This window comes from Tachypleus tridentatus, chromosome 4 (genome assembly GCF_004210375.1).
Source record: "Tachypleus tridentatus isolate NWPU-2018 chromosome 4, ASM421037v1, whole genome shotgun sequence".
Lineage (NCBI taxonomy): Eukaryota > Metazoa > Arthropoda > Merostomata > Xiphosura > Limulidae > Tachypleus > Tachypleus tridentatus.
This window is the reverse complement of record NC_134828.1, coordinates 24,748,396-24,769,149: the sequence shown is the minus strand read 5'-3', so window position 1 is coordinate 24,769,149 and position 20,754 is coordinate 24,748,396. Positions and strand designations below refer to the sequence as shown.

The 20,754-nt window shown below is 32.5% G+C and overlaps 1 protein-coding gene across 2 annotated transcripts in view; it reads left to right on the top strand.

The window, feature by feature from the left end:
* LOC143248691 (uncharacterized) overlaps positions 1-20,286 on the top strand; it is an 82,965-nt gene extending 62,679 nt beyond the window's left edge. For both annotated transcript variants that reach the window (XM_076497308.1, XM_076497307.1), the window contains 5 exons: positions 812-1,035; positions 3,062-3,123; positions 8,455-8,663; positions 13,344-13,373; positions 15,338-20,286. In XM_076497308.1, the coding sequence (XP_076353423.1) occupies positions 812-1,035; positions 3,062-3,123; positions 8,455-8,663; positions 13,344-13,373; positions 15,338-15,549 (737 nt within the window). In that variant the 3' untranslated portion in view covers positions 15,550-20,286. The remainder of the gene's footprint in view (positions 1-811; positions 1,036-3,061; positions 3,124-8,454; positions 8,664-13,343; positions 13,374-15,337) is intronic.
* Positions 20,287-20,754: the final 468 nt, after the last annotated feature.

The window sequence follows — 20,754 nt, the reverse complement described above, 5'->3', positions numbered from 1 at the left end:
GCGATATTACAATTTAAAAAAAAACAACAACAAAAACGAACATTGTTGCTAAATCAAACGATACTGACCTCTTGACGAAATAAATAGTTTAACAAATTTATCTATTACAAAAATATTTAGAAATTACTTTTCCACATTGCATACAAACAGCGTATTAAAGAAACCCTAATTAGATATGTGAATATGTTTATTTAGTTGCAATCGAGAGAGATGTATCTGAAAAAAAAAATCGCAAATATATCTTACGGATTAGGAAAGCTGAAAGTCCGGTGAATAGCCCGCTATTTGCTTTCTTGGACGGTATCAAACTTTTCGCCCCCTAGTGTCACAGTGGTACGTCTGCGGACTTACACACTAAAATCCGTGGTGGGCTGAGCACAGATATCCCATTGTGTAGCTTTGTGGTTAATTCAAAACAAACAAACAAAATCAAACTCTTCTGGTATATCACCCCCCCCTCAAACATTTTTTTTTTCCTAATCATTTATAATGATTTTCTAATCATAAACGTTTATTGACCAGTTGTTTAAAATTTGAAAGTGGTGTCATGTAATAAAGATTTAGATTTTAAACAAGAAACGTTTTCCTTTTTCTAAAACTCGTAACGTACATACATCAATATGTATAAAGAAAAGTGTATTATTCAGTGTAATGTTTGTCCAGAGGGTCGAAAGATCGCAGTGAAAATAAAATTACTTAACACTGAGAATAATCCGAGTATATATCTCAGTAAGAAAATTTTGTTTTTCCTAATATGCAATATTAAATTTCGGTAAATAAAAAAAAATAATTTTTTTTTAATTGTCAACAGAAAATACGGTTGTATCCTCCTTAGCGACACCTGGCTCCAATCAGTCTTCTGGTAACACAACAACCGAAACCATCACCAGGATCTCTGTGTCTACGTCCACTGTCGTCGTCCACCTCAAGGCGGAGTACAGCGTGGAATTCAAAGTACCACGAACTTGGAAGAATGAGTTAGAAAAGGAAGACTCGAAAGAATATCGAAAATTAAAGGAAAAGATTTCAAACGATGTCAGTTTCAGTAGTTGTGATTATTTATATCTGAGCATGAGATAACACGTGACTTGTTCTCCAACATCACACTGCTTTTTATTTTTTCTGAATTATTTGACTTAATTAGCGTTCTGTCTTCATTTGTTGCACTCGTCTCTTCTGTGGTTAAGGCACTCAACTCGTAATCCGAAGGTCGCGGGTTCGAATCCTCGTCACACCAAACATGCTCGCCCTTTCAGCCGTGGGGGCGTTGCAATGGGGCGATCAATCCCACTATTCGTTTGTAAAAAGAGTAGCCCAAGAGTTGGCGGTGGGTGGTGATGACTAGCTGCCTTCCTTCTTGTCTTACACTGCTAAATTAGGGACGGTTAGCGCAGATAGCCCTCGTGTAGCTTTGCGCGAAATTCAAAAACAAACTCTTCTGTGTTTAGCCTTTTTGTACGTTAAGACTTTTATAACATATTAGAGAACCAGTGGAAAGAAATTGTGTTTAACCTTTTTGTACGTTAAGACTTTTATAACGTATTAGAGAACCTGTGGGGGTGGGGGGGGAAGTGTGGTGATAGAACTGAGTCTAATATTCGTGCGCAGGAATTGAAAATTTATATAAAAAAATAAAATTCGAAATGTGCAATTGATTTTTTATCTCTGTTGTCAAACGCAAAGCTGCGTGATAGGCTGTCGGTTCTGGCCCTGTGACAGGGATTGAACTCTAAATTTTAATGTTGTAAGACCTTCAGGTTACAGTTCCACCGATGAGCTTTTTTTTTTTAAATGTCAGGATTTAGAGGTGAAGGTAGAAAAACAACGCTTGTAATTTGCATAATTTTATATTGCAGGCATTACTATTATCATGTTGATTGTCTTCTTACGATGACTAACATGTTTCATAATTCATTCAGAAATCAAATTTTGACAATGTCTTTTATAAGTACTTTAGTAAGTCTTTTTACGTTAGTTCTGTGTTTAAATACGTGTACTTTGGTCTCCGTAAGTGGTAATGTACTTACCCTAAACATTCAGGTATGACATAAGTTTACCTACATGTTGTAACAAGAAACGTTTAGATGTTTATGCGAAAACTGTGTTTGATGTTGTTAGAAGAAACATTTAGGTGTTACACAAAACATACAGGAATGTTGTTAAAAGAAGATTTAGGCCTTTGCATCAAATGTTAATGTTTTTCTCCATAGATGGTGCTAGAGATTATTTAGAAATATTAAAGTGATTTTTTTTGTATTTATTTTTTTCAGTTTATTGAAGTTGTGGGGCAGACTGAAAATGCCTACAATGTCTGTTTCTTGGATTTTATACAAAAATATCAAAGAGTATCTGTTCTAGAGTATATAATTTAGAAGTGATACACTAAAAAAAAGGTAGCTAGTCAACACTATCCACTATCTGTTGGTCTACTCTAATTGAGTATTGGGATTAACTGTCAAATTACAACGCCCATCCGACTGAAATAGAGAGTATATTTGGTGATTGGATTCGATCTCACGACTAGCAGATTGCGAGGGAGTGCCCCAAGACCCAGGCCTATTGAATCGACTGGTTCTTCAGCCACATATTCAGGCATTATGGCTAATTTGTAATTTTGCTAGCTCTCCTGAATAAAGGATCCATATTTTCTTCTAAATACGTGCTCTAAATGTGAAAATTACTCCATGTATGTACTTATGAGTAAACTAACTCACTCTTTGTAATTTTGAAGGGTAAAAACCCCTGCACTGTCAAAGCAGAACTTCTTTGTGAAGAGTTGACATAATTATGTAGAAATAACTAATTTGAAACCTGTAAATTGTATCAAGTGGGTCTTACTCGAATGTGTTTTATTCACACTGATCTCCTTGTACATTAAGGTATGTGTGTATATACACTGATCGTTTTGTACATTAGGGTATGTATGTATTCACATTGACCTTCTAGTACATTAGGATATGTGTTTATTCACACTGTTCTTCTTGTGCATATGTGTTTATTCACACTGTTCTTCTTGTGCACTAGGGTACGTGTGTATTCACACTGTTATTCTTGTACGTAGATCTCCTCAGAACTGATGACTCTTGAAGGATTTCAGAAAGTTAAAGCTGCTGACTTGAAAATGTAAGTTTCATTCTAACAGTTTTTTGGTATTTGAACAGTTATTATTATTATTATGTTAAAAAAATTAAAATGTTTTTGGTATAAGTACTAAATCTGTTTGTTTTTCTTTGCTATTAAGCACAAAGATACTTAATGAACAATCTGTGATGTCACAGAGAGGAGTTACTTTAGATATAAAGTGTGAGTTACACAAAGATACTTAATGAACAATCTATGATGTCACAGAGAGGAGTTACTTTAGATATAAAGTGTAAGTTACACAAAGATACTTAATGAACAATCTGTGATGTCACAGAGAGGAGTTACTTTAGATATAAAGTGTGAGTTACACAAAGATACTTAATGAACAATCTATGATGTCACAGAGAGGAGTTACTTTAGACGTAAAGTGTGAGTTACTAGTTACTGAAGTTGAGGAAATAAATAATAACAAGGAACTTGAATTCATATGAGCTTCTATTGGTGGATACCAATGGAAAAGATAATACTAATGAAATTAGTGAGAAACTTTACAGCAAGATTAAGACTTCAACTGTTAATGAAGTCATAATTACAGGTGATTTTAATTTGAGACTTACTGATTGGGAAACGCTGGAGCTAAACCATGTGGGAGAAAGATTTCTGGAAACTATTCAAGATGGAGTTCCACACCAATTAGTCAAAGAACATACCATAAACAATGCTATTTTAGATTTATTGTCAATTTCAAATATAAAAATGACTGAGAAGGTGGAAATTGGGGAACACCTGGGTGCAAGTGATGATTCCTCTATTAGATTCAATATTTTACTTCCTATGGAGATAAGAAATAATGATAGTTTGGATACAAATTTCAAAAAAGCAAATTTTGAAAAGATACATCAAGAATTATCTGTTGTTAATTAAACATCTGAGATATTTAGAGACACTGATCAGACATGGAAAATTATTAAAGATAATATTTTAACATTCAATTTAAACATATCCTAATAGAAAGGAAAAGACAGCTTCAAGTAAAAACAACAGGTTGGCTCGCAAAGAGTTTGAGACGAAATTATATAAAAAAATCATAAGTTAAAGAAATTTAAATTGACTGGTATGACAAAAGATATAGAGTCTTATAGGAGATCAAGGAAGTTGGTGAAACAGGGAATTAGGACACCAAACAGGATGTATGAAAAATTGTTCACTGAAAATGTAAAAATGAACAGAAGGATTTCTTTAAGTACATTAAGAATAAATAAATTGTTGTAATGCATACAGGACCCTTAAGGAATGATAAAGAAAGGTTAGTATCTGATGATTATGAGATGTTTGGGTTATTAAATTTTGCTTTGCCTTCAGTTTTTACTCACAAAGATTTAAGCAGTATTCCACATCTTGAACAGTTGGTAAATGAAAATGAGATCAAACAAGACGACCACATTAATTCTGGGCTCACTAAAAAACAATTAGGAAGTTTAAAAAATGGTAAGGCTTCTGGGTCAGATATTTCCTCAAGGGTTTTGAAGGAGGTTCAGGATTGGATGTTTGAGCTACTTGTTACTGTTTTTCTGTCAGTCTTTCAATAGAGTGGCAGAAAATTGGAAGTTGGCTAATGTAACTCCTCTTTCCAAGGTAGGTGATAAACATTGTTCCAATATTATAGACCTATTAGTCTTACATCAAATGTGGGAAAAGTGTTGAAAAATCTGTTAACAGATGCTTTGCAAAGTCATTTAAGAAAATTTAAAATTTTATTGGATAGTCAACTTGGTTTCACTAAGGGAAAATCTTGTCTTACAAATTTTTTGACATTCTATGAAAAGGTTGAATACTTATGTGTATAAAGATAGAGTGTAGGTTTGGTGTATCTGGATTTTCAGAAAACATCTGACAAAGTGCCGCTTGTAAAAAATTATCTCTATAGGCGTGTGGTATGAATTAGCTAATTGGATAGAAAATTGGGTGGATGGAAGAAAGCAGAAAATTGTTCTAAAAGATTTCACTCAAACTGGATTAATGTCAAAAGTGAGGTACCTTAGGGCTCAGTTGTAGGACCTTTGCTTTTTTTATTTACATCAATGGTATAGATGAAGGTATAGTCAATAAATTACTTAATATTAAGATCTTGGGTTTTACTAGGTGTGAAGAAGTCGCTGCTGATTTACAGAAGGATTCAGAGCAGTTAGTGAGTTGGGTAAATACATTACAGATGGGTTTTAATTATAATAAATGCAAGATAATGCATGTGGGTTTTCATAATTTGTATTGTAAGTATAATTTGGATTGGAATAATCTTAATGGTGTCATCAAAGAAAGAGATGTTGGTATAATAGTTGATCAGTTTCTAAAGCCATCCAAGCAGTTGTGCTGTTGCTAGTGATTGGACAAATAGGATTTGGGGTTGTATCTACAAAAATATTGATACAACTCTAAAATGGTTACAATTCCATTGTACAGGTCAGTGGTTAGGCCACATTTGGAATACTGTGTTCACTCCTGGGCTCCTTGTCTTAGGAAAGACATTGAATTGTTGGAAAGTGTTCAGAGAAGGGTTAGTAAAATAGTTCCTGGGATGGTTATTAAATGAGAAGAGGCTGACATTTCTAAAATTGTTTCCTCTCGAAAAAGAAGTAAAAGTTAGTGGGGATCTGATTTAGGAGTGTAATGAGTGTAATGATTGACGTATTTAGGAGTGTAATAAGAATTATTAGCATGGATTCATCATCTTTCTTTTCCTATTTCATAATGAGAATAATAGAATTAAGGGGCACAAATATAAATTTTGGTAGGAATCATTTTCACCTAAGACAGTTTCATTTTTCTAACAGGATTGTTGGCCTGTAGAGTCGTTTGCTTTCAGATATAGAAGTAGTACAGTAAAAGTGAATTTAAGAAAAATCTTGAGAAATGTATGAATGGTAAGAACTAGATTTAATTTAATTTAGAGCAGTGGTTCTTAACCTGGGGGTCGTGACCCTCTGCGGGGTCGTTTTGAAGTTTCTCGGGGGTCACGGATGGTTTGAGAATTATTGGGGAAATCACGGAGCAGTTTGTAGTTTTTGTGGCAGGTGCCTGTAACTGTCCACCAATGAGTAACACGCTGAAGTGCGGCAGTTGAACCGCGTCGAGATGCTTGTTGCGCAACCACCTGTCTAATTTTGAGTAAAACTTTTCATATATTACAACGTTTTGAATTACCTAATTTTTAACTATATAATATTAATACATCAAACTTAAAATTTAAATATCAAAGTTTCCATCGTATTTAGTATATTTTCTCATTATGTATATTAACCCTCACACTGAGTGAATAAGTTGGTTTTGTATAATGTTCAGTAATTCAGGGATTTTGCATTTGTTTAGTACTTGTAGCATTTCTCAAGGTCATTTATTTGTAACATTTTTAATAAATTAGGATCTTTATATGGGTTTGTTTTATTCTACCTTTACTCCAAAATCACCATTACAAAAATTACTATGGGGGTCACGGTAATACCCTGGAGAGTCTCAGAGGTAATACAATGAAAAAGGTTAAGAACCACTGATTTAGAGGATAGAACAGCAGAGATGAATCAGTAGGTTCTATGTTGTCTGAAAACATTATGTTACTTCTCTGAGAGTCTTCCTGACTTGGATATTGAAATTAAACATTACTAGTCAAACCAGAAAGTTAACTAAAGGTTGTAAGATTTAGTAATTTCCCAGAAATTATATATAAGACTTCTTGTACGCTATACAAAAGTGGCAAAGGGAAATGTATGAACCCCAACAACCAATAAAAGTAAGTAAAAATAACAGATTACAAATAAAGATTAAACTCAATCAAAATAAAAACCTGAAATTAAAATAAAACTGTACAGATGTGTGTACACACACACACACACACACATATATATATATATATATATATAATAAAGACATGATGAATTATATGCTCTCAAGTTAGACAAAAGTTTCAAGAGTAGTATCTGATAATCTATAGGTTACCTACGTCACAGATTATTATAACATATTCAGGGGAGAAAATCTTAACTCGTACCAATTTGTACAACTATTTGTGTCACCTCTTGAGATTGGTTTGTCCCATCCCAGAGAGCAGACACAGACTGATACAGACTTCTATGAGATAACCATTGCTATACGTAAACGTAATCAACGTAAAAGAATTAGGACATTTACAATTTGTTAACATCAGGTTAAAAAGAATGTCATAACTACATGGCTAACATTTACACGAAAACGTAGAAATATTTATGTAAATATACTATTTACAGAACAATGAAATTAGCTATTTCAGCTTTTAAAGCTTCAAACATTTAAGTAATAACAAAAGGCATTTTAGATAAGTAGAAAGGTAAACAAGAATAGCTATAGGCACTTATCTACATTTTACCTACAAAATCAAACTTGGTGTACAAGAGTGGCACAGCGAAATACAATAGAACAATAGGGAATAAAAAAGGAATTCACGCCCTCTTCTCGCATATTTGTACTCCACAAAGCAAAGCCACAGTTATCTCTAACTTTAAATCGATTTATTTAAAATGAGTATGCCTCATGATTGTCCAGCATGGTTTCTAACTGCATGCTTTATTGTCAAATTGTGCTGTTGAAATTCAGTGGTAGTCATGAGCCAATTATATTCCACACTTTGGGTTCGTGAGTGTGTAGTAAGAAAGGTGGTTAAATTCCACCTAGGGCCCGGCATGGCCAAGTGTGGCCTGACTCGTAATCTGAGGGTCGCAGGTTCGAATCCCCGTTACACCAAACACATTCCTTTTTCAGCTGTGGGGACGTTATAATGTTACGGTCAATCCAACTATTCGTCGGTAAAAGAGTAGCCCAAGAGTTGGTGGTGGGTGGTGATGACTAGCTGCCTTCCCTCTAGTTGCACACTGCTAAATTAGGGACGGCTAGCGCAGATAGCCCTCGAGTAGCTTTGCTCGAAATTCAAAAACAAAACAAATTCCACCTTTCTTATAGTTCTAGAGTTTGGGAGTGGGCGTAGTTGACTAGTTGTCTTCTTAGTAGTCTTTTAGTTTTAATAACCATTACTACCAAGTCACTCAGTCTATTTAATATATTTGATGTGCGGGTCAGACTGTGAGGATCAGACAATTCAAAAGTTGGTTTGTGTTGACATTCAAATATTCAAATGAATGTACTACAGTTCTGTTATTTTGAGTATAGTTTATGTTCATTTTCATTTCTTTAATGAACGTGGTACTTTTATCAGTTTTCTTGTATGTCGTCAATACTTTTATTGTCTTTAATAAACATAGTCAGTACTTTTTATTGTATTTAATGAACGTAGTCAGTATGTTTTATTATCCTCACGAACATAGTACTTTTTGTCATCTTTGACAGCACCAAGAAAGAAAACAGTACTCTCCTGGTAACCCTGATCATAATTGTTCTCGAAACAAGACCACGTGAAAATGGTACACTGACTAATGCCAGTCTCATTGCCCACCATATGTCAGCTATAACTGCCAAGCTAAACGAAACCTTCAGTCGAGGATATGTTGGTGACTTGCAAGTCGATCCAGCGTATCTTGTAATCCAGCCTTCTTCCGGTAGGAAAACTTTAAAAATAGTGTTAGCTATTAGATTACATTTAGTCCCTAGTTATCTCTAACTCGATTTAATTAGAATGAATGTGCCTCGTGATTGTCCGACGTTAAGAAAAACCTAACGAGTTTCTTCTTGTCGTCTTTTGGTTCTTGTTCAGAAGCAGAGGCATTGTTTGTGTTCCAATCTCTATAAAATGCTTTTATTTTAAGCATATAGAAATAGTGTAAATGTAATACTGTCTTAAATACTTCCACTTCATGTTATATAATTAACTTTTGGACACATGGAACTAACAGGATTGAATACAGGGGTTGAATACTCCATATTAAAATCATCAAGTCAGTCGATATAATGTCGCGGTGAAATGCCATGCATGAGAATTATATTTTGACATTGTTTGGTGTTTAATTCAAAGGTAATAATGCTACCGAAAATTTACTGCTTTTGGGAAGAGTATGTAAGAGCCATTTCCATTGCAAAATATTCATAAATTGAGATTATAAAAAACGTTTCCAGATCGGGGATGTAGAATTTATAAGATGGGGATATCCTTGTACTAAACGATATCAGGATAGAAAATAACGTGTGTTAACTTGAGAGACGACCACCAGAAGAAAGATCTATAAGTCGTATCCCAGCCAAGTACTGTGTTTTGTAACAGATGAGAATCCGAGGCCTGGCATGGCCAGGTGGGTTAAGGCGTTCGACTCGTAATCTAAGGGTTGTGGGTTCGAATCCTCGTCGCACCAAACATGATCGCTCTTCCAGCCGTGGGGGCGTTATAATGTTACGATCAATCCCACCATTCGTTGGTAAAAGAGTTGCCCAAGAGATTGCGGTGGGTGTGATAACTAGCTGCCTTCCCTCTAGTCTTACACTGATAAATTAGGGACAACTAGAGCAGATAGCCCTTGAGTAGCTTTGCGCGAAATTCAAAACAAACCAAAACAGGTGAGAATCCACGAACATAAAGGTGGGTGTGAAAAGTCGTCCAAATGCAATCATGATGGATCTTCTTCCATCTGGAAAAATAGCAGAAGTTGTTTCCATCAAATCCTTTCAACCATTGTATACCTCAAGCAGCTGGAAAATGAAACAAGTATTCATGCTGTTCCTTTCGAAACATGACAATCAAGGAGCCAGGAGCAGTGTCTCTATACTTGGTGAGATCGGACTGTTAAAATTATGCTTCAATATTATTCTCAAAATGCATGGTCGTTAGATAGAGCATGATCAGATGTGATGATGTGCAACGTAACGATGTGGTGAAATTCAACTTATTATGAGTAAAAAGCTGCTGATTCATTTACTGTCTAAGATTCTGTCCTCTCTGGCTGGAAAAAAAATTGTTATTCACACACACAAGAATATAACATTTGAAAACGTTCGAGAACTTTCAAATCACAAGCTTCAGTTGTTGTTTTATCTGAATTTAAGCACAAAGCAACACAATGGGACCACCACGGGTATCGAAACCCGGTTTCTAGCAGTAACTGAAGGGGAGGTACAAGCTTTAGGTTATTTTCTTTACATACAATAAATGCATGGCCATAAAAACAAAAGTAAAAGGAGCAGTAGTTGTAGTAGTAAGTAGGTCCAGTGACATGATCCTCTTGAACTTTTTCTGCAATTTTACTGTGTGGTTTGATGAAATCTGAAACTGTGCGTTAAATTATACTTGGAACACTATATTACTATATATACCGTACAGACATGAATTGTTATTTTCCTCTAAACTCTTGAGAATGCATCTGGTACTTCTCCAGCGAGGAAAATAAATTATTTTTGTGTTACTACAAACCAAACACGGTAAAACATTATTTTAATAACATTACGAAAAATCTTGGTACCCACGACAGGAACATTATTGTTATTTTAAACAGTAAGAGAGGATATGGTGAATGGATTGAAATGAAAGAAAAATATTTGAAGATGTGATGATGTAGGACAGATTTGCTAATGTCTATAAATAACAGGAAATGATTGCAATTGGTTATAACGAGCAAAAAGTATGGAAATGTGGTAATAACCTAAAAGAAAAGTGAATTTATTATCATGGCATAATATCGTGTATTAACTATAGAAGATAATCGTGAATGTGCATTGACGATAAAAGGAGAATATAATATACACGAGTTTGTCTACACATTTGCACATTTTAAGTATATGCACTATAACTTTTAAGACATGTGTATCTTCACAAAATCTAATAGACTTATAGTAAATATTACAAGTATTTTGTACACGAAAATCAGATATTTTTATTAAAGATATGTTTGTGAAAATAGAGTTTGTTTCTTTTATTAATGCAGAATGATTTCATGTTATATTCAAAATCTATTCTTCGTTCCAAAAATCTCTCAAATATTACTTGTGTAATCTATATAATCTCCTGAATACATTTCAAGTGTTTGTTTTCAAAAAGACTTTATACTTTATGTTATTTTCTATATTCTAACTATTTGGGGTCTGTCATTTGACCAACCTCGTAACCATCATAAAAAAAAAAGGAAATAAATATAAATTATGCTTTTTTTCGTGCTAAAATGGCTACATATTATAACACAAAAATACAGGTGTTTAGGCTAAGTAGCAAAGTCTCATAACGCTATATATATATTCGTTTTTACTATATTGACCTTTCAGTTATGCTTAGCTAAGATTACATAACTTGTACTGACTCGGTGCACTTGCACTCACGTTACATATCCAGTAATATAACATTGACTTTTAGGCTCCCCTGTCTTGGCTGTGTTTTAGTGGACTGATATTTTTTTATCATAAATCACATTTCAATTATTATACATTATATATATGTATACAGATTATTACTATTTAGAAATATATAATTAAACTCATTTTTGCTCCCCGCTAGTACAGCGGTATGTCTCCGGATTTACAACGCTAAAATCAGGGGTTCGATTCCCTCGGTGGGCTGAGCAGATAGCCTGATGTGGCTTTGCTATAAGAAAAATACAAATACAATACAAACTCATTTTTTTTAAAATATTGAACAGTAAATCAAGAAGTAAAGCAAACAATTATCTCTTCTAGCGACAAAAGGGGAAATAGGTTGCTGCAGAACAAAGGTTGCTTAGCTTTTAAAAATTCGTACATGGAGGATATCGAAATTGTTTTTACGGTTTATACATATACAGCTTGGTAACCCAAGAATAATAAACAACTATACTGATACCATGTACTGGTTTTTTGTTTTTCTTTGATGACGAAAAACTCACTTGAAGTAAAAATGTATTCTAAAGACGGTTGGTGTGGGTATTGAAACTTTAACTAAAATAAAGTACCAATCAACGTTTCGGCCTTCTTATGTCATCTTCAGGTTAACAAAGGTTTTTATATATACGGTTAAATAATAAAAAAAATTCATAAATCACTACACTGAAAATATATAATTTCACTGTAACTTATTATGTTTACTAACTGAAATGTATTTAGATTTTTAGAAAATATGAATTTTCGAGCAGACGATACAACCTACCTCATCGAAATCTTGAATCGAAAGAACGTGAAAGCCTTTTCAAATATTGAAATGGCTGAGAAAAATCACACTGGGGACATTCTAAGCCGTTGATTGATCATTCATGTCTCGCATTTTGAAGTAAGTGTACATAAGGCACTGCTTGCAAAATGGAAACAGGTAAAGAGGACCACTGTGTTTGATTCAGTACACGAGCAGTATCTCAGCAAAATGAGAACATATAAGGTTCTTACTTTATAATCTAGTTTGTCAATATTAGTAATCTGAGTTCCTAATTTGTGCAAAATTATACTTAGTATTTTGCCATCAAAAACATATATTATATATTGCGCTGCATTCAGCATATCACATGATTCACTAAAATCTATATTTAGATCTGTTATTTTAATATTTACTTTTAAATTAAGAAACTAACTCACATATAGTACTAAAGTATGAATTATAATCCACAAATTGATTCCACACTTATTGGCATAAATTCATAAAAACCCGTGATCCGTTGCGAAAGGGTTAATGACAGGATTATATTTTGAATGTGTTTTAGTGTGTGTTTTGTTATAGCAAAGCCACATCGAGCTATCTAGTGAATCCACCAAGGAGAATCAAACCCCTGATTTTAGTGTTGTAAATCCGTAAACTTACCGCTGTACCAGCGGGGGACTTTAGTTACTGAATGGAGAGAGAAAAACATAACTAAGAGACGTAGAGGTGTGGTAATGACAAAAGATGTCCACGAATGCCTGGTCGTGGCAATAGAGAGTCATGGGTATGTTTAAATCACAGATAAAGGGAGTAACTTTGTTTTAACCTAGAGACGAATTTATAATTATGACAAAAGATGTCTTCTAACGTATGGTAATAAATAAAAACTCACGAATGTGTGAAAAACTTATGAATAAATTGTAAACATTCAACTTATAATAACGTCTACTGAAAAAAAATTATTCTGTTGGCTCAACAGGCATCATTGAAATAAGGCATCTCTTGATTCTGTGCTTAAATTCTACTTCTGGATAAACCTGTAAAATGTCATACTATATATATATTTGTTTATTTATTTACAGTTTACTGGTTTAAAACCTTCTATTTCATTTGTGTGAAATGTTATTTACGAATTATTTATTTTATATCTAAATACAGTATGTTCCTATATTTAATTTTTTTCCTTTTTTTTTACTTCTAGTAGTGGAAGTTGAACCAGGTGGCGAAGAAGGTAAGTTTGGTGAATTTCTGACATCAGTGACAACCTTCTTGTATCGTTAGATCATACGTTTTCAGGCTTTCTTAGCATAAGCCCTTCCCTCAAAAAATATCGTATCCTAACTGAAGTTTCCCACCCAATGAATCTATAGATATTGAATATCTTAATAGTACTGTGTATTTACTACAACTTCCAGTTTGGGATTTCTCGATCCGGGTAACGTCTAGAAACTACTCTCTTTTGGCGAAACGGTTTTCAGTGAAATATTTCACACACAAATATATAATGTTACATATTATAGTTAATCTCAGACGAATCTCTAATTTATTATGTTACGTATTAGGTTTTCAAATAAAGGGAAATTATAAGTTAAATTTGCAAACAAGAGTGATACAGTTTTCTTTTTTAATATAAATATGCCTTAATATACAAACAATACTAAAATTTATAATAACGGTTACTACAAAAACTGGTTTATATACAACAATTACAAACAGTACTGAGTCTTAAATCTAGTCTGTAACCGAATCTTTTATCGACATTCACGGAGAGCAAATTAATTCTTTGTTGATACACTTGTACACAATTCTTTTGATGGCTAGCTAGCTTGAAGCACTCGTAAGTTTTCACTGACAACAGTGTCTAAGGAGGTCCTTGTAGAAATACTAACATCCGAAGTCAATTCACTAAATTTGAATGGTTTACAATGTTCGAAATCTATAACATTCCTGGTCAAATTCTGTAGCTTCTCGATTAATAAACGTTAATCACAGTTATTGTTTGTTTGTTTTTTAATTTCTCGTAAAGCAGCATGAGGGCAATCTACACTAATTTAGCAGTGTAAGACTAGAGGGAAGGCAGCTAGTCTTCACCACTCAACGCCAACTCTTGGGCTACTCTTTTATCAACGAATAGTGGGATTGACTGTACCATTATAACGTTCCAACGGCTGAAAGGGCGGGCATGTTTGGTGCGACTCGGATTTGAAAACGCAACCCTCAGATTGCCAGTCGAACGCCCTGATCACTTGGCCATGCTGGGCCGGCAACAATTATTGCCTTTGAGACTTATAGTATACTGACTGTAGCTGACAAATAATATTCTTACTGTCTCTCGGCTAGCTACTTTTATAGGAATTATGCGAGATTCTTCTACGTTCAACACTGTTTGAAAACACGTGAACCACATATTATCGATTCTTGTTCTCGATAATGTTCTACAAATTTAGAGAACAGGCGGGACTTGCGCAATACATGCCACATGCATCAAATCGAAACAAACGTAAGTATCAAAATAAACGTATAACGGTAAATCCGTTACAATATATATTAATACTACTTAGCCTTTTAAGTTGATTTAGTGTAAAAAATAAATAATTATCTTCAGGTTTTGATAAATCGTTTGATTTTCTCCCACTTTATTAAATACAATTAAAAATACAATTTAAGTTTGTGCTTTGAATTTCGCGTAAAGCTACACGAGGGCTATCTACACTAGCCGTCCCTAATCTTACAGGGACCACCCACCCCCAACTCTGTTACCAACTAATAGTGGGATTGCCCGTATTATTATAACGCCTCTACAGCTGAAAGGGCGAGCATGTTTGGTGTGAGATGGATTCGAACCCGCGACCGTCAGATTACTAGTTAAGTGCATTAACAACCTGGCCATGCCGGGCTGGCTGTGCGTTGGTCTTTAGTAGTACATATATGTCTGATGAATTATACAGTTATTAAAGAACTACAATGAATATATTTTACTCTGATTTTAAATTTTTTATTCCGATTAAGAACTCTATTTTAATTGCTATGCTTAACATAATACAATTAAGATACACGAATATGTATTTTATTTATCGTACTTTAAAATATCGAAATTTGTGACACCGAGATACATAATCGTAATTTAAAACTGGATCCCTGTTAAAAAATACTTCCGTGATTTTTTTACTGATATTTTTGTTGTTGTTGTTACAGGGACAAATTCTCGCAGCACCCACAACCAACAAGATATCACTGTTTTTATAATCATTGGTGGTATTGCAGCGCTAGTTCTATTAGTGACGATACAGGCAATATTCATGGTTTGCAGAAGCAGAAAACGCAAAGGGTTGATGATGACCAGCATGCCCAAGGACTGCGAGTGCTCCGGTTGTAAAGGAAAGCAAAGAACATGTTACCGGTTATAAATTTATCTTCCCATTGAATTATGTGGACTTACCTTTTGTTATTGCATTGTGCCATTTCTCTGTTCTAAACTTGTATTTTTCAAAACGTTCAACCACATTCTGGTAGGATTTGATATTTCTCTGTCACTTATATTCTTGCTTTTTTATTATCTCTCAATTATTTATATATTTTTCGTTTTTTTGTGTGTTTTTTTTTCGAAGTTGTGCACACCAGATCTTTAGCCTATAAAATGTAGAGGACATTTTTTCTGTTGGTGTATTAGGGTTAGTTACTGTTCAAAGAAGAACATGTTAAAAGAAAAACTTTAAGTTATTTTAGACGTTTAATTTATTCAGACAAGATACGTTTAGACAGAGTTAATGAAAAGAAGACAACTACTCCGATGTAACTATATTATGAATAAATTGAGGGTGTAATTACTATGTAATTATGCTTTATAGCAAAAACAAGAAGCTCCTTTTCACGCATAAAACATAAACAAAACACTTGCTGACTCGTATTCTTTGGGTCGTTTGAAAAAGCTGTTCTACTGTCTAAACTACAATTATGATTATTATGAGAGACTGATAGCTATAGTCTAATCTGAATATTAAATTGTGCATATTAATTAATATACCAACTTCGAAAGCCCTTAAAGTTCAACTGAATGAACTTAGTATTTACTAGCAGTAATTCCTATCAGTCACAAGTATTACAGTCATGAAAATTACACATTTGGTATAACAATCTTTAGGACGATCACGGTACACTTACTCGGATTTATTGCAATATGACAAATATAAACGTGTACTAATCGCCTCTTGCGCAGATAGTCCTCATGTAGTTTTGCGCGAAATTCAAAACAAACTAATCTCTTCCTGATTAGTGAGTAACTTGCCCAATAAAATCAAACAGTAATATATATATATATATATGGCATGAAAAGGACACATCAATTTTATAGTTCAGATAATGTCCATCAGAGGTCAATGCTATCCATCAACTGAATACTTTAAATCTGCAAAATGAAAGCTATTAACTTTTGATTAGAATGAAGTTCCTACGTTTAACTTTCTTTATATTCTTGAGTTTTTCACGCTGTAAGTAATTCATTTAAGTATGTGTTCAAATTGAGTGGGGATTCCCTCGTTATTGGAGAGAAGAAAACTAAACCTGATTGTGAGAACGTGAATTTGTGACTGTATTTCAAAAGTTCTTGTTAACGTCCAGTTATTCAATGTTTTATATATTCACCAATGATCATAATAAATAAATTCAAAGTATTAATATTCAAACAGACTTGTATTAGATTAAAACTAAATTTCGATCTACATAAGTGCAAAAAAAAAATGGCGTAATTATAAAGCGTGCTTTTTCGTTTCATGCATATTGAAAATAACTCACCATCAATATATAAATGCACATTAATATACAAGCTTGCTTATACAGCTATCATACAATTTAAAAAGGTAAGTCAAATATTTTAAGTATTTTGTTTTGAGCAGTTACAAAAAATCAAACAAATACTGTAAGATAACTGGCAACAATTATAATTTTATCGTTTATAAAATAATCTGTATTTATTAGATAAAGTTTGTTCATTAGTGGCATACAAACTGTTGTAGGTGTTACTTCAAACTTAAAGCAAATTGTCATAAGTTCAGACTTAATCATGTAGATTTACATACTTGTAAGGTTAATTACTTCAGAGACATGTTATACTTGTCAGTTAAACAATGGCTTTTAAACAGCCACCATTGTCAAGAGCACCAGTCATACTTTTAGTTATGAGCTCTTGTATCAGATAAATTGTGGGCCCTTTCCTGATACAAATGTAATATGATTACATACCTACTGATTACCACTTTTTACCACTTGTAAAAAATAAAGGCACATAACTTGCTAATTGTATTTATCGTACGTGCACATATACAAATGAAACACGTCAATATAGCAAAAATTAAAAGCGAGCAGAATTGTTTCAAATGCATATGAATACTAGATAAGTTGTTATTTCCTTATTTGAAATATAAAAAATACATTACCCCAATAAGCGATTGTAATTACATTACTAACAAACATAAATATGTTAATCCACATATTTCAACACAAGTTTACAACGTAAATTAAAAGAACTTTTTAAAAAATAAATTGAAACTTCAACTAAAATTCAAAACTTACTTAAGACAAGCAAATCATTTTTGGAGTCTCCATTTTGTGTGTTTGTTTACTGAGAGAACAACTGAAACTCGAATTTTTTTCTTCGTTGTTTTAAATTGAAAAAAACTCATGAATTATTTTTGGAGTAACTTTACTTGTTTGCTCGTTCAAAATTGAGAAAAGAGCTAATTCTTAAAGTCTGTCTTTACGCACTGCACAGCCTATATAGCTATCAGTCACTGTTAATTCTGATTTAACTAAATACAATGATACTGTAATGTTAAGTACAAAAATAAAATTATAATTAATAACTCTATAAACATATACACAGCTAAATCTTACAACACTTTTCACTGACATGTATTTACATATTCACCCCAAGTGTTGGTGATATAAAATATGAATGCTTTTCTTATGATCTACTCTATATGTTACCTCTCTTAAACATTAACTATCAATGAAGAATAAAAGATATAACTGTAATCCAAGATATTTTATCTAGTACATTTAACATTTATAATTTTATTATTAACAACTAGTTTATATTAACATCTTTTAATTTAAAAGCAGTAAGCCTAATTTGCTCTGAAACATCAAATGTAGAGAGATATTCATGGTTTTCCCCAAATGTTTTTTTTTAAATAAAAACAAATATATTAACAGTAGTTTTTAGATTGAAATTTATTATAATAGCTGAGAATTGTTAATGTTTTATAGATTATTTTTACCATTGTATGTATTACAGAATTTCAAAACTATTAGTTTCATAAACTTCACAGTTTCTTTAAAAATTTCATTTAAAATTATGTATCCCAAACACAATATTAAACTCAGTCATTAATGAACTTTAAATTAATGTAATCCAAGGATGAAGATTTAATGCAATTCTCGAATTTCTTAATAATTACAAATCCTTTTAAAATAAACTTAGTTCACATTATTTAGTATCCTCTGCTGGTACAGCAGTAAGTCTACAGATTTACGATGCTAAAATCAGGGATTCGATTCCCCTTGGTGGACTCAGCAGATAGCCCAATGTGGCTTTCCTATAAGAAAACACACACACACACATACTATTCAACTGTGGTTTAAATAAAACTAATCTGATGTCATCTTTTCTCTCACCTGTGACAGAAGTTTGCATGTACGTGCTAGTTAAAATTTATAAATTTTTGAAAATTAAATTAAAATTCAAAACTTTACTAATGCAAGTTCTTTTTCAGCATCACTTTTTATAGTAGCGTAATTTCTGCACAAGTTCGATAATTGAACCCCATGCTAATATTTGAAGCAACACCTGTGTCACTTTTAAAATACCTTTTTTCTGAATGCTAATTTCACAAGGATATTTCAAAACATAACATTGAAATATAATACCTGGTTTGGAGTGAAGAATAAGGAAAAACGTTCTGTTAAATACACTTACTAGAGAAAGGCACCATTAAGGAAAATAAAATATTAATTCTTTTTCCATAATATTTCATGTACTTTACCCAATAACGTTTGATAATTATTAATGATTACATTGCAAAGAATTAATAAATACATTAGGGACATTATAATTGTCAACAACTTCTGATTAAAACAAGCTGCCTACATGGGGTCATAACTGAAAAAGTAATTAATGAAGTTTATTCAATACACAACTCCAATTAAAAGTATGCAAAAACTTATAGTGATAATAATGTATTGGTTTATCAGTTTAGTAGGCTAGCTGTTAATAGCAACTCTTGCAGAACTAAATTAGTTTTATGGCATCTATGATTATGAGACCAAAAAAAATTGTAAACTCCTGAATACTGATAACTGACAATATAAGGAAAGACAAGACACTCCATTTTTGTCTCCAAATATGTAAAAAAAATTTCAAAACTAAATATTCTACATACTAAAAAAAACCCTCTAAATACTTTGTACCACCTTTTACTTTGTTGCTTAACTAAAGTTTTAGTGACCAAACTTGTTTAGTATGAAGAAACAAATGATATAATGACCTAAGTTTCTTGTAGTGCTAATAAACTGTTCTTATTTTTGATGTTTTTTACACACAATAGTTAATGTTTCCAGTTTCCTCTGTTAGTGTCCAATAATATAATCTTTATGCTGAGATCAATAAAATATATTGAGTCTTAAAAAATATTTGATTCAACCCCAACAGTCTCAATTGAGTGCAAAGTTTATCTTCCTCTAAAGAACTATATATATATATTTACATAAATATTTGTATAGTTAAAATTCACTATGTATTATTTGAGAGTATTGTTTGGCCTTTTTTGTTACAAATTTAAAAAGAAAAACCTGAACAAATAAAAATCATACAAGTGTAAACTACCTTTAAAAATTAATAAGTTCATTCTGAGTTCATTTACTGGTTATTCATTGTAAATTAAGCTAATCTAATACTGACATCCAACTACAAGTGTAGTGATTAGTGTGTACTGGTTTATCAGTTGGGTGCCCTAGCTATTAATATTTTAAAATGAGAAATAGTTTTATGGATAATTTTAAGAAATTTTAAAATTTAGTGAACAGATGTTCTAAGATAAAAATACTTAAGTCTCTGTAATTTATAATAAAATAATACTTATAAAAAAAAATTGAAATGAATGTTATTGTTTATGTGATTTTAGTCTATAACCTAAAATCATTATCAAATAAAAATGACATAGAATCACAGAATACCAATATCATCTGTAAAGTGATGTGCAATAACATTCTAGAATTCTACTTTGGAGAAACCAGATTCACCAAACATTTAAATAAACAATCACCTCATGATTACCACTATTACAACTCCATAAACTTCAGTGTATCTATATAGTACACTCTAACTTTAAACAGAGACCCAAACTTCAATAAACTCACGACAAATGAAGATACCTTACATGAAAAAAAAAGAGGCCCACCATAAACCAACACACTACAGTATCAAGACACTGAAATTAGGTTATGAAGCAATCTACAGTTATGTGGGCTTTTTGTTCCATACTATATATATTCTTGTTTCTCTTACAATACCTGTACCTGAGGGTTACATAATATTGTGTAAACATCGTACATTTATA